This window comes from Myripristis murdjan, chromosome 21 (genome assembly GCF_902150065.1).
Source record: "Myripristis murdjan chromosome 21, fMyrMur1.1, whole genome shotgun sequence".
In the NCBI taxonomy this organism is placed as follows: Eukaryota; Metazoa; Chordata; class Actinopteri; order Holocentriformes; family Holocentridae; genus Myripristis; species Myripristis murdjan.
In genome coordinates this window covers 15,614,506-15,638,134 of record NC_044000.1, presented here as the reverse complement: position 1 = coordinate 15,638,134, position 23,629 = coordinate 15,614,506, and the positions used below count along the sequence as shown (strand labels likewise).

The 23,629-nt window shown below is 40.4% G+C and overlaps 1 protein-coding gene across 2 annotated transcripts; it reads left to right on the top strand.

Annotated features, from left to right (window-relative positions):
• The first annotated feature begins 220 nt into the window (after window positions 1–220).
• On the top strand, window positions 221–23,584 carry cobll1b (cordon-bleu WH2 repeat protein-like 1b). 2 transcript variants are annotated; one of them, XM_030080838.1, is made up of 14 exons: window positions 221–489; window positions 701–790; window positions 12,646–12,834; window positions 14,765–14,972; window positions 15,089–15,314; window positions 15,478–15,522; window positions 15,611–15,705; window positions 15,920–16,156; window positions 16,282–16,411; window positions 18,726–18,948; window positions 19,044–19,132; window positions 19,304–20,769; window positions 22,692–22,841; window positions 23,003–23,584. In XM_030080838.1, exons 1-14 carry the CDS (start codon window positions 449–451, stop codon window positions 23,051–23,053), a joined length of 3,240 nt encoding a protein of 1,079 aa, XP_029936698.1. In that variant the 5' UTR covers window positions 221–448; the 3' UTR covers window positions 23,054–23,584. The 2 variants fall into 2 exon arrangements, with proteins under 2 accessions (XP_029936698.1, XP_029936699.1); XM_030080839.1 differs by lacking the exons at window positions 221–489; window positions 701–790 and adding an exon at window positions 7,187–7,316.
• The last annotated feature ends 45 nt before the right edge of the window (window positions 23,585–23,629 follow it).

Genomic DNA, 23,629 nt, shown 5'->3' with positions numbered 1-23,629 from the left:
GTGTAACTTATATATCATTAATACCTGATTAGCGGGCGTTAAAGTTTTATTTTCAGGCCCTGGTGCTGTTCTGTCGCTACTTTGTGTCTCTCCAGCACACTGAAACATGCAGGAGACATGTTATTGCCAAGCCCCCTGTGAGGATGGTAGGGAGGTAAACTGAATGAGATAAACGCCCCCGGCGCGTATAGCTGCGATGCAATGTCTTCGATGTGCAGAGAAAAGTTGGCACAGTTGTATGCAGTGTAGTTTGAGCTCTGAAGTGTCTACATGTGGGTGAATGCATTTAACTTAATAGCGGCGAAGGACAACTGCGGCACTCCGGCATGTAGTGAACGGTGGAAATAATGCGAAACTTCAGGACGGAAATTATGGATCACTTATTAGAACAAAATCAAATGCAGTGACCTCAATCTGCTAATGTCACCTTTTTTTTTTTTGAAGACTGATGAAAGTGGACAACTGCCCCGAAAACCAGCGGCATCCATGGTAGGTGGATAACTAGATAAATAGCCCACTTTTGAGACAATATGAGCTCTCTCTTGCATAATGAGGGAAAAAATGTTCCTATGACTGAGAAACTGATGACCTCATGTGGGATTCGCCCATTTGCATCACTTGAAAGCGGCAGGTTTGTAGAATCTGCAATGTAAGCTGCTATTAACAAAATGAATTGTCATTTTTGTTTGTTTTTGCCTAGTCCAAGGAATTTTGTTAAACCTATGGACTCAGTCATGGATGATCATGGATCCCAGGGTAATTCCCATCGACGACGCTCTGCTGGTATGAGGTATGTTGGCTATGAATTGTCATTTGGGTTGCCAACCCTCGTGATTATCTGTATGTACAGTGCTTTATTTGTCAGTGAGATAAATAGTGAATTAGACCTGTAGTTTCTGTGTTTGCACAATAAGCCTTTTGTGTCCCAAATTAAAAACGCACCCTTGCCACTGCACTGACCCAGCTTGGAAAATAGCACTGACAAAAGTGGTGAAAGTGTGAAATATGTGCATAATAACCTGTGCTATAACATCACCAAAACCGTTTTGTCCCACTTGGGAAAAAAAATGGAAATATTCACTTGCCAAAGACAAGCTCAAACGCAGTGAAAAGCAGTGCATCTTCATAAGCAACATTCCTCTCCCTCAGTGAAGTCTCAGTAAGTGAAGTCACAGTTGTTAAAGACATTTCAACCTTTGAACTCCACTCATTTCCTGCTCTCAAAGTTTTACTGAGAAATTGCCTTGACCATATGTAGAGGTCATGGGAAGTATTTTGAAGGCAGCCCGTCCGACATCCTCACAGCAATGAGCTCCAGTGGATAGTATGAGCCTAACTTTCCTCGCTGTGCTCAAATCTCTGTGTGCATTTCTTGTGTAAACTGAGATTCTATTAGGTGCTGATTTGTCATGTCCAATTGCAGTCAAAGACAATCACCTTTAAAAGTGCTGGGAGTGCATGACATGTTGGAATTTCTCATCAGTCTTGGTAGGGATTCGGAGATGATGTCAGCTGGTTGTATTCCAGTGGTTGGAATCATTAAAAGTGAGGAGTGAGTTTCCATAGGTTTTTTTTTTTTTAAAACTTACACATTTTTTTACAGACTCACTACTCACTCCTGTGGCATTCAGAGATTTGCTGAGCTTTTGTGATTTTTAGATTTGTAGCAATCCCTGCAAAGTTTCCAGTCCTGCGTTCCATGACAGCGATCCATGCAGAGTTTCCAGTCCTGTATTGTCTAGTTTTCCACTTATAAAAATAGTATTCAGGCACTTCACGTTGAAAAATATACTGTCTTGGTATGACGCTTATTCATATTTCACAGCTGTTGTGTAATTTGGGAGCAAAGCCACACTCCCTGGCAGTGGAGAGCAGCAGACTACCTAAATCTCTCTGTGGTTTGACTATTATTTGGAAAAGAAAACCAACCTCTCCATAAGCTGTTGTGGTGTGGGGGAAAGCACATGTTCTCTGTCTTATTTGTGGCTTCTTGTATTTGGAGCCAATAAACCGCTGCTCCTGAAAATGCAGTCATAGGCGAAGATTTGATGTGACCCTCAGTGCTATGCTACATTTGTTATCCAACTACTGACCCTGCCAAAAATACTAGGCTGGCTGTTCTCCAGGCAGAGCAGTTGGTAGCACAGATAGATGTATTACTGAAATGAAAACATAAGGCAGTCTTTTCAAAATTGCAGAAGAGGTTTTTAAATTCCTACTGTCTGCATGTGCTGTGGTCACTGGAAAACTGCTCTCAGGGCAGTAATCTAATTGTCAGCACTGTGATCTTCCTGTTTAGAATGGCATCTGGTGCCTTTTGGACGTTCGACTACTTGGCAATAAAAATGTTATTTTCTTCATTATGATTGTGTATCATTAAGCAGCATTGTCTGTCTGACCATGCCTATTCTAATGGTGTAGTGTTTGGAGCTGGTCCTGATAATTGGACACACCTTAAACCATGATCTCACATGGCTGGCTTTGCTCAGGGCAAAATGTGGAATTGGTTAAGGTATCGTGAATCTCCACAGCTGTTTCCAGACATGCAGGCAGTCCAAGGGCACAGCTGCTCGTATGAGGCCAGTGATGAAAACTATGGCTAGAGGGATGGGCCAAACTTACTACAGATTGATGCAAAGATAATGGTGCCTGAAACGATGGGCTATGTCAAATTGAAATGCTGCCCATAGCAACATGTTTTAGTTACTTGTTATTTTTACAACAACTATGAACCGTGTCAGAAACAATATATATTTGATCACCTTTAAGGATATTAGGACCTCAGTGAGACCAAAAGAAAAGTGTGGCAAATTATCGTCACTGTTTTTTAGGACATCGTTAAAGCATTCTCTTCTTGACATTTTCTTGACACACAACAAGTGGGAAAAAAGAATTCCCAGCTGGATGAGTAGTTCATGAAGTATAATTTAGCCCACAGTGTACTACCCTCAGAAAGCCTTTTTAACATTTCTATACTCAAAAAATCCAGATAAAGAGTGTCATTGAACGATATGCACCTAGTTGATATAATGAAGAAAATATAATATAAGCATGTACTGTTGCTGTGTGTGTCTTAAAGGCACAGTTTATCAAATGGATAATGTTCTTTCTGCCTCACATGGCTAAAAGAGACAAAATGGCTAATGTCCAGGGAACTGGGAATAATGGGTAGTCTTTGTTACCGCATTGAAGCCAACGCATTGACCGTAAATACCAATGAATGCTTATCACTGGGCTGTTATGAAAATTATGAAAGACAGTGGGTGAATTATTATAGCTTATTTTTAGCATAATTTATAGACGGTGCAATATTGTTTATTGATATTGTATGTTTTGCAAAACCATTTTAAATTGTGTAAGTCGATTTGAAATCCTGCCTGGACACTGGCTAGAATGCAGATATGTAAACAGCTTGGAAGTCTTGGCCCTCTCTTTGTTTCTGTTATGCGCTCGTCCAGCACATAACAGTTGGATGCCTCCCACCCTCAGCCTTCATAAGACTCTCAATGACCCAACATGAATTTGCTCTTTGTATGCACCCAGTCGGACCTTTTGCTTATCTGCAACAACATGCAATAGTTTGATGTTAACAAATTGTCCTGATTTGTTTGACCTCTGTTATCTGTGTTTGCTGTGGTTAGATGAGATCTTTTACAGAAATGTTCGAGTCAGTCTTGGGTTGTGTTGGTTGATTATATCAGACAGTTTCCTATTGATCCAGTAAACAAGAACTTCACAAGTTTTCTAAAATCTGGCCAACTGATGACAAATCATAGCTTATACCTATCACCTGTCAAGTATTACCTATCACTAAGACAGCAAACAGGAAATATGAAATTGGAAATAAAACAGTACAAACTTTGAATCAGTTCTCTAGATGGCGCTATCCTCATGCACATGTTCATACCCGCTGTATCAACCCAGCTATTTGTGCGTACAGGAGCTATAGTACTAATGCATGAGTTGAATTTGGCATAATATCAGACTACTAAAAAGTATCTAGATCCAGCCTCACACTACATGACATATGCTGCAGTCTTCTAGCATTGTGCAAACCGACTAATAAGTGTTTGCAAAGTGTAAGATCACTGCCTGCATTAGTGCTGTCACAATAACCGGAAATTCAGTACTACTGCAATACCAGTACTGATGGCTGAATAGAATATTGAACCTCCTTAACATTAAATGCTTTAACCTAATGTGTTCTGCAAGCTTAAATTCTATTCCAACATGTAGGCTGAAGCAGGTATAAGTAGAAGGATAGGAAAACACAGAGCTGTAATCTGGCATTTGTCACTGCACTGCAGCAGCCTGTGTCAAACAGTTGAAAACATTCAACAGGGTCAAACAGTCCACTGCATCTTGAATTGAGGCCACTTCAAATTGTTGACAAAACTGGTGCTTGGAGCCAAATATAGCTTCAGTTTGCTTATAGCAAATATAAGCACTCAAAACTATATATCAAGCCTCACCCCCATGTAACAGTTGCTATAAAGCTGTCTAGGTCAAGTGTAGTTCAATAGTGCTGGGTGTTTCTTTTTGTTGTGGCATCATTCTACAGTATTATCAAATCTTTAAAAATAACAATTAGTGTTGAGTACTGATTATACTGAAGTCAAAATGTTGCTGTCGTGACACCAGTAGTCTGCATGCTCACTTTAGAAACTTCAGTTCTTCATGTGACCAGCAAAACGGGAAAAGCATGCTGGTTTGTCTTTGAGAGAAGCCTGACGGTACACAATGCTGCATTGTTTCAGAAGAAAGGACTCAGTGTGATAGTTATAATTATGACTCAAGGGGAAAATGTCTCTCTTCCCAGGTCATTTTATGTAAATGTTAGTCTCACAAACACACACACACACACACACACACATGGTGAAACATGCAGATATGAGAGCGATAATTACTTTCTCTAATGTTGACTGTCTGGTGTTTCTAATGGTTATAAATACATGCAAGCCTAAACAGTCCAATCTAATTCCCCCTTCTAAATGGACTGCAACACACAGCTTAGCTTTTTGTTTTTTCTTAATCTTTGGTGTACAGAACAATATGTGTACCATGTGTTTGTGTAAAATCACAGGTTTGTTCTGTGGGCAAAGCTTGAAGTAAGAACATTTGAGCTCCCGTGAGATAAGGTAAAGGGAACGGTGCAGACTCCATTTCACAGGCTAGGATGACCTCTGCTGTTTGGGGTCACGTACAGGGAAGAGAGATCACCCTGAATGATCTGAAATCTCATTACCAACAGACTTACTGACTCTGGCTGCTTGTAGGAGCTGTACAATATGGATACAGTGCAAGGCAGTGAGAAGTGGAGGGAGCAATGAGCACTGAAAGAAAATGAGGCAGGTCATATTAGAAAGTTACTGCATACTGTGTTGGAAAGCTACAGTAATCACACCACAAGCCTGGTAATGTCCCCACACTGTATTTATCAGATTTCTAAATATTGGTGCGAAATACACCCTGAGAGTTTGTGTTTGGTTTGGCCTGCGCTACAAGTTGTTGTGGGAAAAAGGCTTTTGTTTTGCCTAAAATAATAAAGGATACACATAGGAAGTGGGAAGTTCTCATAGGGTCCCTGTGCTCTTTTTTCTCCCTAATCTCTTTCCATCCCACACAGCTCCTGGAGTAATGGCCTTTCCAGACCCTCTTTAAACAGCTTGTGTTTACTGTGGGTGACCTCTCACCAAATTACCAGCTGTGGCCTTGGCTCTGTGTTTTGTCTTTCCATAGGGATTACCCCTTCTGTTAACTCTTCAACTCCACCCCAGTGGTCAGTTCCCACCCCCTACCATCTCCATCCACACTCACTCCTTATCTTCTGATGGGAGTCATTTGTGTTATTGTAGAGGGTAGGGCAAATACTTTAAGTGAAAGTGTAGGGCTACTGATAAACGATAAACAGAAAACTGGTAATGGCCTCCTGTTTCAGAATAGAAAAGTAACTGTATTGTTTCCCTTACTCATGAGGCAAGGGACAAAGTCCACTTTTCTAAACAAAGGCACAGCTATTATGTTACATCAAGCACTTTTAAATCTGCAGAGAATAACATTCTCATACTGTAGGGCATGAGGTTCAGGGAAATACCTAAGAAACTTTGTTGATTTCATGGTCCCATTGTACCATGTAATGTAGGAAGTATACCTGAATAATAATACTGCTGGAAGCCAAGGTCACAGCTTCCTGCTTTTTGTTGCAAATAGACCTCTTTCACTGACTTTTCAGCTGCCGTCGTGTTTGCATGTCACTCCTCGACTTCTCAGGAAATGAATGCTTTTTAATTTTCGTCTATTGTTATGTGTTGACTAAATTAGCAATGAAAACAGAGAGCTTGATTTGTAAAGTGACAAGTGCTGACAGACCCTTTTGACTGCTTTAATTATTTACGGTATCACCCATCTGTCTCTAATAAATGTGTCTGTTGACTTATGGATATCGTCTTAGTCAGAGCTTTTCACATTTATTTTTCCAAGTTAAACTGTACTATGTGCAGTGAGTCTGTGAAATTTACAGCTCATCTATATTCAGTTGTTAGTAATTGTTTACATACTGTTTTATGTTATTTACAGCATGTATTTGTCACATATAACCATAATTACCATAATGTGCAGCTAACAAGTTTTTTTAACATGATTGCAGAATGAGTCAGTACTCAGAGCTAAGGTGTGGTTGTGAAAGGTTGGCCGTGTTTGTGGTAATGAAAGAGAAACACAGGAGAGCAACCTGATTAGGTTAGGGAGTGGGGTGCATTCCATGACTTGTTCAAAATTGTCAGAAGACAACACCGGGTTAGAATGCCCCCTGGTTTTCATGGCTATTTTCTTCTCCTAATTCCATCATAACCAGTATGTTCAGTTACTCCGAATTTTCTCACCATTTGCGATTCAAAATACATTCTAACAGCCCTGCATTTTTTTTACTCCACTGTACCTCTGAGTTCTGAGCCAATAAAGAAAGTGTTTGCCCACATGCTGCAGTGCATTTCAGTGCATGGTTTTCCACTGGCCCTGCCCACAGGTTCATGTCTGCACAGGGAGGCAAAGCTGATTACCTTCCTGCTTATTACTGACTGTGGGAGGCGTGCCTCTTTACTGACACACTGTGCGTAAGAGCTGTCTGAGACTCAGTGAGGGGGCCTCAGTGACAGGGATTTAGGTGCAGGAGACAGATTTCTGATGTCACAGCTTGGGCGTGGCATTAAGGTAGGCCTGCTTCAGCTATTCAGATAGAGCTGAGTCTGTCTGTCTACCCATGGGAGATACGCAACAGCATGGGAAGTACTTAAGCGGGGGCAGCCTCAAGCACAGAGGTAAGGGAACAGCATGAAATATTTGCAGTCTGTGAGGATGAGTGGGTCTTTCTCATAGTCACACCTGGCTTCTAACTTTTGCTCCTTTTGATGTCTGTAGTATTGTCTCTATGCAGCACAGATTGGCTTAATCTGAAAGTGAAGAGGACCTTCATGAATTTAGGTTAGGGTCTCTTTCTTGCTCTGCCACTTTTGAATTCAAGAAGAAGTTTTGATTTACACTGTGCACAATTGTGTAGCTTAAGGTAGAGGGTGCATTTGAGTGATTGTGTGGTGGCATGTTTAAGCCTGCACAGTTGACCAGCCAGGAAACTATTACAAAGCGGAGTAGTTGTGATGTGGTCGTTGGCATTTATGCATTTTTGCCCTTGTTTCTTAAAATACTTGGGGTGTTGTCTGAAGGGGGGGAACAAGCAGGAAGGCCTCTTTGAAAACGTGTTTGCCTCTTTGTACATGAACCCACCATTCCCCAAGGGGCCTTCTGCTACACAGCAGCTGCTAACATACCACAGCAGGCATTCTTGCTAATCTTTAGTCCTCTTAGAAACTCTGAGAAAAGGAAAGTCAAATTTCTACCAGTGGCTTGGTCTGGTGACTTCTCCTGGCTACTCCCACCAGTCCATTGTTATATTTATTCCCAAATCTTGCCCTAAGGGCTTTGTTATTGATTGAGTGGAAGAATTACATAGAAAATGCCTGAACTGGTTCTGGTTAAAATCTCACCAGCTGGAACAATGTGCAGTGGAATGTAAGGAATTTGGATATTCCTTGGTTCAGCTGTTTAACTCCTTTTTGTAAAATGATTATTTGTTCACTACTATACTATTGCACATACTTATATATTTATGATTATTACACACATGTGTTCCAGTTACCTGCTACAGAGTGTTTACACTGCATGAATAGTACAGGTAATTAAAACTGACTTAATTGAGCTAATTATCTTAAAAGTTGCTCTTGATCAGTTAAATAGCTTTCTCATTTTTGATGTTTTGAGAGTTCTGCAAACCCTCTGTCTCTCTGTCTCTGTCTCTCTCTCTCTTCCACACATAAGCACATAGGTATTCCAAGTATTTTTACATGAGAATCAGCACTCCCATGTTATGATAAACCTGTGGTATTCATTTGCCATTTCCAGATCTGTCAGAGGAAGAATTTATTAACATGCATGAGGTAGTACTCAAGTGAATGAGACTTGCAGTCAGTCACACATTTGGATGAATATTTTCAGTGATTTTGCCCTGTCTACAGTTGTTGAGCACATTTCTCTCAGGTGTGGGGCAGAACGCCAGATATCTGCACATCTGTTTTTGCCATTTCTCCATTTCAGCCGCAGATTTACAGATCAATCTGTGACCGAATTCAGGCCACAGTAGCTGGCATGTGAGCTTTCGCCTAGATATGCTGTGAAATACACGACCTTTCAGTATTTTTCTGTCACAGTAGTTGCATCAAAGGCAAAGAGTCCATTTGTCTGTGTTAGTGAAGTTCATAGGATTATCTTACGATGAAACAACATATGGCACAATGACAACAGCCCTGTTATTTCCTGGTACTCTATGATCATGTCTGTCAAGCATGTCCTGTGGCATTGAATGGGCTTGTTTGTGAGTGTCAGACCTTCTAAGGAAAACCCTATGAATGAGGCATCAGCCCAGTCAAGCTTCAACACGTCTCCCCTCATTCAGCAACACACCCTGGGCTTCTGAAAAAACATGGGTTTGGATGGCAAAAACAAACCAGCCTGTGTCTTAGTGTCTGTCACCTGCACTGAGATGTCTCAATAAAACCACTGATGACACAGCTATCTAAACTGCTCCGACCCTCAACCTAAGGCATAGCTAAGGCAAAGCATTTCTTATGGTTTGTTTTGTCTTAATTTATTGATTTATTCACTTTAAATCAGAATATAGGTTTCTGGTCCCAAAGCCAAATTTCACATGATTCACACATGTCATCATAAATAAATGTTCTTATTAGGTCCATTTGTGGTTGTTTCAAATGTGTGGAGAACAGTAATCCTCACCCTAACCCTAGTGAGACAGTGTGAAAGAGTTATAATCTGTTTGCCAAATAAACACCCACAGCACTGAAATGTGGACTTTGTACCCCAGTTGTGACCACAGTTGGTGTGTCTGTTTTAGCTAGGGCCTTTCTGACATATTTACTGGCACTGAGGTATTCATGATCATATCTGATGGTTCCAGACCAACTATGTGCATGAGCTGTGCGTTAGTATTCGCTCAGCCTAACGCTCTCACCAGCCTGCCTACTCCACACTACAACTCCACATTAGACCTCCCCTTGGTATTGCAGCACATTCATGAGTCTAGTTTGGGACAGCAGCTATTTGTATGCAAAAAAAAAAAAAAAAAAAAAAAAATCTTAAACAGCTTTGTATTGTAGGTATTTTTCACAATACCGTATCACATCTTTTGCCCCTTGTATTGAGATGTATCCATGATTTTATTACATCTGCATTTTACTGCATTGTGTTTAGGAGTGAGTCAAAATATTGAAATGATACTTATTATGATCTTATGATACTTCCTCTTGTTGTACATTATCAATACGCTTGTGCCAACTGTTGATGTTTGAGTTCTCAACTAAATTTGTACATATGCACATCTGAGTACATATGAGGTGTATTTGTTCCCTGCCTGTAGGTGTTTGAACTGGAACTGTTTTGTCATGTTTATATTGCAGTCGCTGTGCATAGTAAAACACTGAAGAACACGACCGATTCCTGCTTAGTGGAAAATTATTTTGCCTTTTCCAAGATATTTGCGTTTCTTCTTCAGTTACAGATATGGTGATGTATCACAGCTGATTATCTTACAATATATTGCATAGCACAGAATCGCCTGAATTGTGATATCATTATTATCATGGGAAAAATATCATGATAGTAGCATATTACCTAGTGATTCCTACCCGTAACTGTGTTAAGTGAGTGCATTGTGTTAATCCTGTTTGTGATACATACCGATACATATTGTATTGTGAGAGCATTGCCACTACACAACTCATTTATGATACTTTCCAGCACAAGATACACAGTGACAAAACATATTTTGTTTATGAGCATATATCGTACCACAGATATTTTTAAATGTTACATCCCTTGTTAGAGTGTACATTCCTGACACTGGATTCATAATCTTTGAATGTATCATTTCATCAACCAAGACTGAGACAGGAATTGATGTGACAGGTGTGTCTATAAAAGTGAATGTATCTTGTATGTATATTGTATGGATGTCTTTCATGTAGTTATGCCATGGTGTATCATGTATTAATGCACCTAAGTATTCATGCCAGGCAATATATCGATATCTTATTGATATTGTGATATGCACCTCGGATTTCAGATATTGTAATATTGTCATATTGTCAAGTTATATCACTTACGCCATATCACGGTTTTAAAGACTGCATTACAGTAAAGAAATGCAATTTTCTGAACTTATTCAAGTCTTCTAGCTTAGTTGTCATATCCACATTACTAATGATTGTTTAGCAAAAATCTCTTGTGTATAAATATCTTATCAAAGCAACAGTTAAATCTATAATATGTTACAACATCAATATCAAGGTATTTGGTGAAAGATATTGTGATATTTGATTTTGTCCATATTGCCCAGCTCCACTGTGTATTTATGTGAGGCTTTGTACAGACGGTGGCTACAAACCTCCTTGAAAAAGGAGAATAAAGAATCTGCCTGTCTGTCCATCTAGCTAGCTAGCTCGCTGTCTATCTAACGTAATTCTGCTTCACATGCTATAGGGTCACATACATGTATTTAGTGACTTGAGTGATGACTGGCTTATGATATCTATAGAGAAAATGTGATTTAAAATGTAATGTGTTTGTATATGTATGTGCATGTGTATGCCTGTAAGCTTCTGTGTGTGTGTGTGTGTGTGTGTGTGTGTGTGTGTTTTCATATCTATCATAGTGTCAACATAAGGTCAGCAACCCCCCCCCCCCCCCCCCCCCCCCCCAGGAAGAGTAATAATCTGTCTCTAGACGTGGCATAGAGGTGCCTCTAAACTTGAGACATTGCTCAGATTCCTCTAAGTGCCCCCAGAAGAGACTCGGTGGGCCGTAATTCAGGGAGCTCGGTCTGCAGGGCAAAACTTGTTTTCTTATGCTGACTAAACAATTTGATGTCTGAGTGTTTCTGAAATGACTTAGATTTATAGGCTCTCTCACTGAGCCACTGAACCATACAGTATTTCATGTTGTTTGCAGTACAGTAATTTATGTCTCTCTATTGACTTTGCACGACCTTGTGTTTACCTCGTTTTTTCTTTTACATTGGGAGTAGTTTTGTCTTGTCAAAGGGAACAGACACACAAAATGTGTCACATCTAATTCACTATAATGATGATCCTTTTTAAAACAACCTAAACAAAGTTGCTTTTCGTAGTTCGCCGTTTCCCAGGGGGCCTAATCTATTTAATATGATAATGGTGTAATTGTCTGATTGTAGAGTGCTTCGCCGATTTCCTGTGTATGTCTGCCTAACAGATGGCCAGCTTGTGCAACCAGAAAATCATGCAATGAATGAAGCAAGCGATAGTATGTGCAGTTGTTGATCCAAGATATTTTGTGTGGCATAATTGCTCAGCCTGTAATTCTCACATGACTGCCACTTCTCTCTTTCATGCAGCACTGACACAGATACCGTGACCCCTGAGTCCAGATAGACATTTAAGAAATGCATGTCTAAAATGAAAAGTGTTTGTGTGTAATACATACTTACACACTTTCAATTTATCAGGATTGCCAAGTTGACACTGATTAAAACATGGGATGTTTGTGCTACATTTAAAAAGAACTTGTAAAATGGTTTTCCTTCATCTTGAAACATGTTGACATACAGTTGTCGATGGTGATTCAAACTGAGGTCTTATGGGCTTATTTGTCAGTCTCACATGTCTGTATATTCAGAGCACTTTCTTCAGGCCCAGTGAGTAAATCTCTCCTCTTGAGTGTCTTGTGACTTGTTTGCAAAGTGGGCTCGGGCTCTTTCATGCAGTAGCCTCGCTGCTTACTTCAACTTGAGGAAGAAAGGATTCCTTTCATGTCATGTTTGATGTAGTTTGATTTTCAATCAGATTGTTGTCTGAGATAGAACAAACCTTTCTAATGACATTTTTGAGAAGAGCAATCAGATAAAAGTGCAAATGACATTGACACAGTCTCTTAAGCGTTACCCACCCGTCTGACTGCCTCAAGGCAATGGTCAGACATTTGTCAAGCTACTGAAGCAGTTATGAGAATTATGTACACTTTCTTATTCACTTTCTTGTGCAACTACAGGGTGTCAACTAAAAGCAAAGCACCATCTCCCCCAGCACTGAAGAACCTGGATTCCCCTGGCTTTTCCCAGAGGTACCCAGGATACCCTCATTTGACTATGGACCAGAAGGAGAACCTGGTTGAACAAGAGCTCTCTCTGGTTGTGGTTCTGCCTGGTGGAGTGGAAAAAATGACTACGGTCCATGGCAGGTAAGACCACTGAACCTATATCTAATCTGGGTGGAGCTTACTCAAAGTCTGCTATGCACAGGCAAAAGCTAGTGACTTCATTTTTGGTCAAAAATGAGCTATTGTCATTTTTGGAACAGATAGAGACCTGCTATATTATGTGGGCAAACATCCTGTGTGTACTAGTTGTTTTTTGAGAGAAAATAGGACATTGCATTTGTAGTAACTGAAAAGTGATTGAGAAACCAAGGCAAAAATCACGAACTTATTGTGTCTGACTATAACATACTAATAGATCGATCATCAGCAACAGCATGAAGTTTTAATGGAAAACATTAACTGGTATTTATTAACCTGTGGTGCCGTTATCTCTTTTGGCATCTAGTTAACAATGCAACAATATTCTATAATTATATCACACTTTTATATTGAGATCCAGAACCAGGTGAGAGATCAAATGGAAGCTGCTGCCTTTTTTCCTTTGCATGACCCCTTGTTTAGTTTGTGGATTGTGCAAAAGCACAATGCAGAAACTTCCCAAAAAGGGTCAAATGTCAAGTCTGAGCTCAGGGATAATACAAAGATAAAAATTGCTTCACAAAAAGACAAAAAAAAAAAAAAAAAGGTCACATTTCCAATAGTTTGTCTAAAATGCAATTGTCTGGACAAGAGGAAAGTTTGCTCAAGAAAAGTCTTTTTTTTTCCTCAGCTCTACTCTCTGGGGACTTGTTGCCTTTTGCCTGTGTAGGGCAGATGTGTTGTGACAAAAGAACTCCTGACTTGTACATTATGCTTTTCAAGTTCATACAGTAACATACACTATGAGGGACTGGTTATATTCAATTTTGGTGGTGGTGGTGGGGAGGCAGCGTCATGTGTTTTTAATGAGTGAACACTTAATTAACATTTTAGATGTACAACTGAATCACGAGACCAGTTTTGTATTATCTCATCTCACAAAGTTAAGTTCCAATTAGATTGAGTCAGATAGGTGGAGTAGCTGCAGTTGTGGTTTTGGTTAACATTATGTGTGCCATTTAAAGGATCTGGTTTGGTGCTCTTGACTCTTGTTCTCTGCACTTGGTGACATGAAAAGACAGAAGTAGGTTTTCATGGGCAGTTCACTGTCAAATGACATGGGTTTAATATTTTGGGAATACATGATCTGGATACATATTCAGTGTGGACAAATGAAAGTGTAACTGTTGCAGGCGTAAGAGAGCAACTGTGACTCCACCACCTAATCAGATCAACATGTGTCAACATATCTCCACGTCAATGAAGTTTTTCAGAACAAGGTCTTTGTGTCCTACAAGCCTGTTCACTCACAGCTCGGACTTTCCATCAACAGAGTTTACTTAAGATATGATTAGCCCTTTCTCCCAGTGCACACAATTTATAAACATTCCTTCTTAGGTATCTTTTGGCCCTTGGCCTCTTGAGAAATGACCAATTCAGTATAAAAGGATTAAGCATTAAATTCTTCACCTTCTTTTCTCCTTCCGCATCCTTGAGGGCCTCAAGGAGGACTGTGAACACATTATTGTGAAGATTAAATTCATGTTGTTATATTTCAACAGTTCTCAAAGTGTCAGGAACTTGTGAACTGTAGGGCAGCTTCACACAGTTACTGTGGCTACTGTATTGTAAAATTACATTACATTACATCAATAGCACATTCTGCGTGACTTTTTAAGCTGGTGTTTGTTACAGATCAGTGTGTCAAGTTCTCAAATACACTAGCACAAAATTGATGACTAGATACAAGTGCTTCCTGGCTTTTTTCTCAATAACTTGAAGCATGTCAAATCATATTTTTCATCAGTCTCCTAATTGGTTTAATGAGCGAGTCCCATTTTGCATTGTGTAACTGGCTGTAAACCAGATTTTACCACGGTTCCTCCCGTTGATGGCCTATATTGATTCTCGTCTGCTTTTGTGTGTCTTTCAGCAAACCCCTGATGGATCTGTTAGTGATGCTTTGCGCAAAGTATCACCTGAACCCGTCCAGCCACACCTTAGAGCTGGTCACTTCCAATAAAAACCATATCAAGTTCAAGCCGAATGCTCTCATAGGAACTTTGGAGGCAGAGAAGGTCCTGGTTAAGCCTAAAGGAGCGGAGGAAAAGAGTAAGAAGACAGGCCCTCAGATGCCTGAGGTAGGGTACAAACTTGAGACATGTCGCTTGCAGATAAATATTGCTATTACTGTAATTTAAACTTTGGATTGAGTAAACATAAAATCTGCCAAAGTGTCACTTTTTCTATTCTCCAGGCTACTGTTCGGATGGTGATTAATTATAAAAAGACTCAGAAAACAATACTACGAGTGAATCCGCGAGTTCCCCTGGCTGAACTCTTACCGGCCATCTGTGAGAAATGCGAATTTGACATGGAAACAACAGTTCTGTTCAGAGATGTCCAATCACAGGGCCCCTTGGACCTGTCCAGTTCTCTTAATGATTATGCCATAAGGGAGGTTTATGCAAAGGACACAAAAGGTAAGTACTAATTGGTCAAAAAATCAAGCTTCAGCTGCAAATTCTGGCATGGGATTTTCAGCCTAAGCACGTTAACTGCAGTGTGTGTTATGCCTCTTCATCTTTGTTACTGTTGTGTATACAACTTGCTCTGCTCTCAATCTCACATTCACTTGCTCTGCAGACCGAACCGCCTCTCCAGTGTGTCCGGCCTCACCGACACATACAGGTAGTTAAGTCTTGTTCGCCGAATAAACAATTTCAGCAGCACTATCAGAATTCTGACTAACACCATGATATAATGATTCTCCTTGCAGGTACAGTTACACCGAGCAAAGATAAAAATCAGAAAGAGAAAGAAAACAAAGGCCTCTTCAGCATGTTTAGAAAAAGCAAGAAAAAATCTGAACAGGTAGAAGTTTCTTTCAATAATGCAATACTGTTTAATTTTTGCTATCTTAAGTAATATCATTTGACTATGCAAAGATACTGCTTGGTCGGCAAATCTATTCAAATGCACAGAGGGAGGATTGTTTACTTATGTTTGCCATTGGTTGACGTGCAGTGCACCTTTTCTGGAAACAGGACCTGTTATCATGTTCTGATTGGATGTTTGTTTTTTAAAGGCAATGACTGCCAGTGCCCCAGCTTCCCCAGTCCTTGTGAGCAAGCCTCGACCCCTCAGCATGGCCTTGCCCAGCTCAGGCTCCTCTCCATTCATCTCCGCTACAATGCCCACCGACATGCCAAAGAAGAGACGTGCACCCCAACCCCCGATTGTTGTGTCCCAGAGCTGCCCCTCGGACATCAGCCCCCGCCAGAGACTCAGCTCTGAACCTGATGCACAGCTGGACAGTGACCAGGTGAGTGGAATCATTACTGGTTAAACAGCAGCTCTGACTTCTTCACAACATTTACCTCTTGCATGACCTTTATGAACAACATCTGTGCTCGTTTGCACTGATTACTGAATGTTGTTGTCATGTAGATGTCTGGTTTAAGTCGCGGGTCCTCAGCAGAGTCATCACTGAAGAGAACCAAACGCAAAGCTCCTCCACCCCCGACATCCCCTACTGTTGTTGTCCAAGACAAAGCTCCGCTTGAAGAGAATGTACAAGGTTTGTTTTTGTTTACATTTCTCCCTCTGGTTAGCACTGTTTTTACATTATGGTTTTCATTATGGTTCTGCATTCTGCCTGGACTCTACTCTTGAAGAGTGACATTTACACATGTGCACTTTGGTCTCAGAGTCAACAGTGGAACACCATAGCAGATCAATCCCTTTTCAAACACCGCAGATGGAGTATTGTCCTTTGAAATTATTTGACACTTGCACCATCTAGTGGCTGTTATAAGAGCAGCTCATTTCAAACCCTTTTCTATGAAGCCGTGCAGATCATTTTTAGTTTTATGATTTTTATGTTGGAGTGAATGATTATGATGTTTTGGGAGCTGCATGGAAGTCAGAGAATGGAAAATTATTTCATTAAGTAGGCCCTCTGTTTAATTTCACAGACTCTGAGTCATCAGTGGAAAGTGAATAAGAATCTGTGCTGCACTGTTCCTGCTGCCATCTTCCTCTGCCTGTTCTGTGCTGCCTCTCTCATTCCTTCAGTCCTCAAGCATCACAGCTCCTGTCCTGACTGCCTGCTTTCCTCCTCCACCTGCTCTCTGCCTTTTGTATCTACATGTGCTGACATGTGCTGACGTGCTTGAGGCATACTTTCTGTTTTCTTCCTTTGTCTCCTCTATCAGTGTATACTGTAGGCTCATGCCATTTAGTTGGATATCAATTCATGTTTAGACAAATAGCATAAAGATGTATTTATAATGACCATCAAAATCACCTTCAAATTTGGACTTAAAATTTGAGTGGGGAAAACATTTAAAAAAATACTGTTTAAGTGTAACTTACACATCCAAAGCATAAGTACTTGCACATTCCAAATCACTGTGAATTTTACAGTAATCCTCTAACCTTTACTTGTCATTGTTGAGTTTAAGTTTCTTGTTTGAGTGTTCCATTTTCCTGGTTGCTGGTTCAGTTTTCATTTTAATGTTGTTTCTCTAGAGCTTATGTTATCTACTTATTTAGCTTTTTATTCATTTTGAAAATATTTTTTTGTAAAATTGTCTGTTTGCAAGTATGAGAATGTGTTCTATTGTACTAGACAAGTAGACATTTTTTTTCTTATTGTGGTGTTTTAACCTGGTTGGAGTTTTAAATGGGTAGACTGCCATGTCAGTGCTATTTAGGCACTGTTTTTTTGATATAATAAACTCACTTACACATACTTGTAATTGCCTTAATAGATCAGGCACCCATTGTATTTTCCTATGTGGCAAACCACACCCATCCTCCACACTCACTAGTTTACCAGACATTTTATTTTTTGAGATTGATGAGGTGATAAACGCAGGACCAAGTTTATCAAGGGAGTTAAAGGTGTTACAGCCTTTGCTAAGGCTGAATTGTGTCTTTCTTTAAAGAACTTCATCACTTAAAGCCAGTATGCAGCTAAACCCTAAAGATAGAACTTTTTCCCTCTTGTGGACTATCCTCTTCGCTTTTAAATCTTTTCCCACATTGGAATGTTTTCTTCTCTGTTCTCTGTCTTTTGGCAATGTCTTTCAGATTCTTTGCGCTTTACATTTTTGTACAGTGCACAGTGTTGTTACATGCAGAGTATCACACAGATCTTTTGTTAGCTATTCTGTAAAAGGGTCCACTCACTAGCACAATGTCTCCCAGAACTTGTTAATAAAAAGTGTCATCATAAAAATGTGACTGCTCTCTCCATGTGCCCAGCATCATCTGCCTCCATTCCCATTGCTCCCGATTTTTCAGAGGCATCAAGTTCAGGGAGAGAGATCACTGGCTCTTGCTGTTCCTCTACATCTCATTGCTCCTCCGCTCACACAGAGATCACAGGCATGAGTGCAGTTAGAAGCTCCAGCTTGGTTTAAGTAGCCTTGAGTATTCCTTCTGCTCTCTGCTCTTCTGTGTTGCACACCCTTGAAGTGCTGAATGAAGAACTAGACAGGGGGGAGAATGAGATGTGAAAGATGGCTTGATTAAGTGGGATTCACTTGCCAGAGGTACTCACTGCAAAAGGAACCATGAGTAGTGACATGAATCTTTAGGATGCAAAAAGAAGGGCTTCAGTTTCAAAGTTTGCGGGGGTGTGGGGGAGCTTAAAAATAATAATTTGTATTGAATGAACTAGATGAAATGCTACACTGAGAGGACTTTTTGAAAGATCTGTCAACACAGTTTAAGCTGTTTTTCAAACACTCCAGTGTTTTATTATGCTATTTTATCAGCATGGATGTAGTATGATTGTTTATAGATTATCAAGCAACAGCTCACATGTGATACCTGTTTGAGTAAATGAGGAATGCCTTTATTTGAGATTTTTTTTTTTTCTACAGGGGGAGCAGCTACCAACACACTGGAGGAGATTATGGAGCAAGAGGAGACAACTGCCTCCATGATCTCTGGAACTGCAAGTGATATGCAGGAAGAGGACAGCAGTCTTAATTTGTCAGCAGATGTCTCCTTGCACTCTCCATCCCCAGATGCTGAGATGCTGAGCACACCGTCCATGGAAGGCAGCGGGGAAGATCAGTCTGGTGATCTGTCCTCAGATGGCAAGTACGAACTCTAGAAAGCTTTCTAAAAGTTAAACCACTTTGTTTGAATGGTATTTGCAGTGCATGTAATGTCCCAAATTTGTGTGTGTTGTATAGTCAAACGCAGAGCACAGTGAATGATTCTGCAGAGCACAGTGATCCGAGGACAACTGCTGAGACAGACTCATCTCAGCTGGCAAATAATGGTGGGGTTATACTTGTATTATATCTGCACTGATCATGTCTGTTATAAATGTTGCAAAGATGAGTACTGCTGTATTTTTTGGACTAGGCCCTAATGTGCTAAGTTCAAATGTGTTTTGCTCCTCACAGTAAATCAGAACAAATTTGTCACAAATCCTTTTTGGTCTGTACAGATAGTGGTTCCTGTCAAGTTGAAGATGCAAGTCAGCAGCCCGCATGTGAGGAATCCACAGCTGAAAGTGTCAAAGGTGAAAGCAGTACTGTATGTTGTGACGCACCTTGCTTACCGGCCCAGCCTGTAATGCAGGATGCAGAAGCACAGGCCTCTGTTCAGGCAAACATTGAAACCCCCCGGGAGGAGACTGACAGGCTGGAGAGCCCAGCAGCCACCAGCACATCATGCCCCACTGGAGAGGATGCTCAAGTGCAAACAGATTTCACACCACTCCCTATGCCTTCACAACAACAGGGGGACCAAGTTCCTTCCCCAGCTAAGCCACCTGGCATTCGATCAGCAGGGGACAGGAGAGATATGGCCACTTTCACAGAGGAACTAGACCTCCCTGACCCCAAACTTACCTTATCCCAAACCTCCGAGACCTCATCATGTCAAGAATCAACACCATGTGCCCCTGCTGTAACAAAGGCAGCTTCTATTTATGCTTCAGATTCTGAGCCAAAGCCCAAGCCTTCCAACGAGCTGACAAGGGACTACATTCCCAAAGTGGGAATGACAACATACACTATTGTGCCTCAGAAATCTCTGGAGAAACTGAGATACTTTGAAGTCGAGCTGACACTGGAGTCCCCTACAGCAGCTGTAGAAAGGGAAATAGATATCGCCTCTCTTCAGATGGAGGACTGCACAGCACAGAAGGAACAGCCAGACGTCTCAATGGAAAAACAAGAGCTGCAATCTACAATGCCCAGGGAAGACTCACTGATATCTAATAGCACTACTACTACTATGCAAAGCACTGTTAATGGAAGTATACCAGAATCCAGTCATTCACCGGTAATGCCAACAAGTTTACCCTCAGCCAATGACAAGATCTCATCCCCGTCTAATGGGGGATCCCAACCAGGTTCACCAGCAGAAGTCAAGGTGAAAATTCCACCCGCAACAAAACCGAAGCCTGGTTCTTTCCGCTTATCACAGCACAAAAGAACACCTGGGTATTATGTAACTTCAGCGGCCGTCAAAAGTCAAAGTGCCAGTCCTGGGGTTGGCCAGAAGGAGGCTCAAGGAAGTCTAGAGAGAGCAAAATTGCCACCTCCTCCTCTTCCACCTCCTGAACAGTGTCAACAGAAGACTGTAGGGGGCGCTCATGCTGAGTCAAGCCCTAAGGAGGATGACAAGAAGGAGGCACCAGTCATGCGTGTGACTAGGCAAAGTAGTTTGTCATCTAATGAGCCAACTTTAGGGTTAAGCTTGGAAAAACTGAGGAGCTTTGCAGCCCCAAGACCCTTTTCTCCCACCACCCCGTCTCGCTTTGCCCAGGCGGTGTCCTCTGCTGTCAAAAGGACCCAGTCCTTATCCCATGGACCAAGGTCACCTCAGTCCCCAGTGTCACCACCCTTCTCTCAAGTTACAGGTCACTTTTCAATCAAAGAGTCAAAAGGATTATCTAAGCCTGAGGTGAGTTGTGTGAAACACATGTTATAGTGTAGCATTCTTAGATTTAGATATCAAACAAAAAGTGGAAGCAGCACAAGACTGGTCTTAAAGCTTGGCACTATTCAAACTGATCATAGCATTTTTTAAACATTTATTTGTACACAATAATGTGTTCATATTAAAATCAAAAATTCTTCATTTTACCCATAAAATCCCAGAACTACAGTGCCACTCGTTCCACTACCAATGGTGTCTCAAAATTAGCATAAAACTTGCAGATATAAGAATATTTTGCAGTACTTCCTGCAAGCCTTTGATTTGAAACAGTCAGTCTTTAAAATAAGATGTGTCAGCTGTGTTCCATTGGGATCAGCTCTGAAACTGACTCAAATGTTTTGTTTGGTTTTATTTTTTTATTAAACCTTGATTTATCTTTTTAATCCCCTTGAAATCAAGGATCCCTGTTATGAGGGAGACCTGGTGAGAATAAAAGAACTATTTTAAACTCACTAAAAGTAATCATTTCTTTGCCTAATTCTCTCTGCAGGCTGTTCATGAAGGCCTCTCTCTCTGAGGTTTAGGGATAGTCAGCAGGAATTACTCTTGGGTCTTCAGACTGTACAGTAATCCACATTTCTGTGTAATGCAAATACAAAAATAGCTTTTCCAGTATGGTCTTTTAAATGAAGAAGTACCCATGACTACGACTACACATGGACAGAGATGTTCCACCAGTCCTGGAATTCATTACTTTATTAAAAAAAGGGCACTGTATGGTCTACTACAGTATTCAGCATGTGCACATGCTGAGTTCATATGTTCCGTACGCAAAACAGATTTCAATAATCAGTTACAAGTGAAGTGATATCATCAAGCAATTTTTTTTTTTTAATAAAACTGAGCTCATGCAAGTTTTAGATCCTATAAGAAAGGCTGTCATCACCAAGCCTAACAAGACATTGCTGTATATTGCTTTCCATCTGCTTAAAATGCTCTGGCTGAATGTGTGTCTTTGAGAGACACTGTATCGTGTACATATACACAAGTGTACATTTGGCTTTTTTTTAACCAAAGCTGTTGAGATAAATACTGATTAAGAGTGAACCCGGGAATAACCGGTGAGGTATGCCTTGACATCTGATCCACCTGAAAAGAGCCCATAATAACAAACCACAGTGCACCCTCATCTTATAGCCCAGTAGTGGTTACCTTGTGCTTCTTTGTTTTCTCTGCAGCAGTATTGAATGCCATAGATAGATAGGTTTCTCTCATTGGAATCCACTGCACAATAAACTTTTGTTACAGGAGAAAGTTGGAGCCCAACCATATGGCCTGCCACAGATATATAATTCACTTGAATAATATGTGGATGCACAGCGTAAGTTTTTTTTTTTTTTTTTTTTCAATTGCTGCTGGTCAGAAAGTCAGTCAAAGAAAAGCAAGTGATGATATAATGCAAAGTTTCATGCTGCATTCACAAACTAAACAATGACAACATTTTGCCTTACCGCACACAGCCTTTTTTTTTTTTTTTTTTTTTTTTGCATTGTAACATGTGTGGGCAATCCTTTACTTTTCCCTGCTAAAGAACTGAGTGTGCTGCTCAGGCCTCCTTGACCTGTGGCATTGTCTGCTTCCTGAGAGCCATATTCAGGCTCCACATGATGCTGTCCGTGTGAGCTGAAGAAACACCACAACTTCATCATGATAGTCTTCAGTATATAACTGTTTTGCTGTGTTCACTGGTGAAGGACTCTGTTTTGGTACACACTGTTCTTGTGTACAGGTGCTTCAGATACCTCTAAAATAGGTATTACATAGGTCTTTGTTAATATTTCCAAATAAACAGTGCTAAAAAGAAAAAAAAAATAGGTATTACAGTGCCTGTGTTCTTTTTGCCTCTTAATGTTGAGCAGCTTGTGTCTCCTCTCTGCCACACACAGGATAGTGACAGCAGAGAGGTGGATGAAGACAAAGCGTCCACACTTCGAGGAGAAGTGGTTGAACCATCATCTCCTGGTGGGATTGTTCAAATGGAAGGAAAGAGCAATCCACAGCCGTGCCTTAGCCCTTCGGAAAATATATCACCTACTGTAAGCAAAACAAAGTATTATGATCCATTTAAAAAGTTGTGGCAGTTGCTTGTGGAAAATAAAACAAACAGTCTTATGTGGTTCTGTATAAATGTGCAACAACAAATTTGTATACAAAAAAGACTTACCATATGTTTGTTTGTTTGTTTTTTTTCTTCCAGGAGGAGTCCATGATGTCTTCTCTGAGTTTACCAGAGCCTGTCACCCCATGACACACATGATGAAACTCTTTTGTTTTACCTCTTTTGGTAGTCTCAGCAACAATGTACATATGAAAACAGAAACTGTTTTGATAATTATTAATTGCTGTAATTTGATTTTCTCACACCACATGTTAACAAATAATGTTACTCCGACTGAATTGCATCAGCTTATTGAAATGCCTTTATTTTATTTTGTGTGATGACTGTAATGCATTTAATGCATCACTGGTGTGAATGGACATGATATATGAAATGAGAGCGGTTCTATAAATTATTAGACAGAATTACTGAATTGTAATATTATTGAGTTTATCCAGAAAATTCACTATCTAAATAATACTGGATACGAAAGCCAGACCTGGTCTGACTTACTGGTACTTAACTATTCCTTAGATTACTTCAAGTCTTTATTTAAGTATCCCACGCTTGGTTTTGATTAATCTATGTGCAGACACACACTGATGTACAGTAGGTCTCTTTTCCTGTCAGTGCTGTTATGAATAAAGTTTTTATCATTAAAGGTGCCTTTATTAGAGTCAATCATTGCTGTCATTGTCTTAATAAAATACATAGATCTTCTGGCGT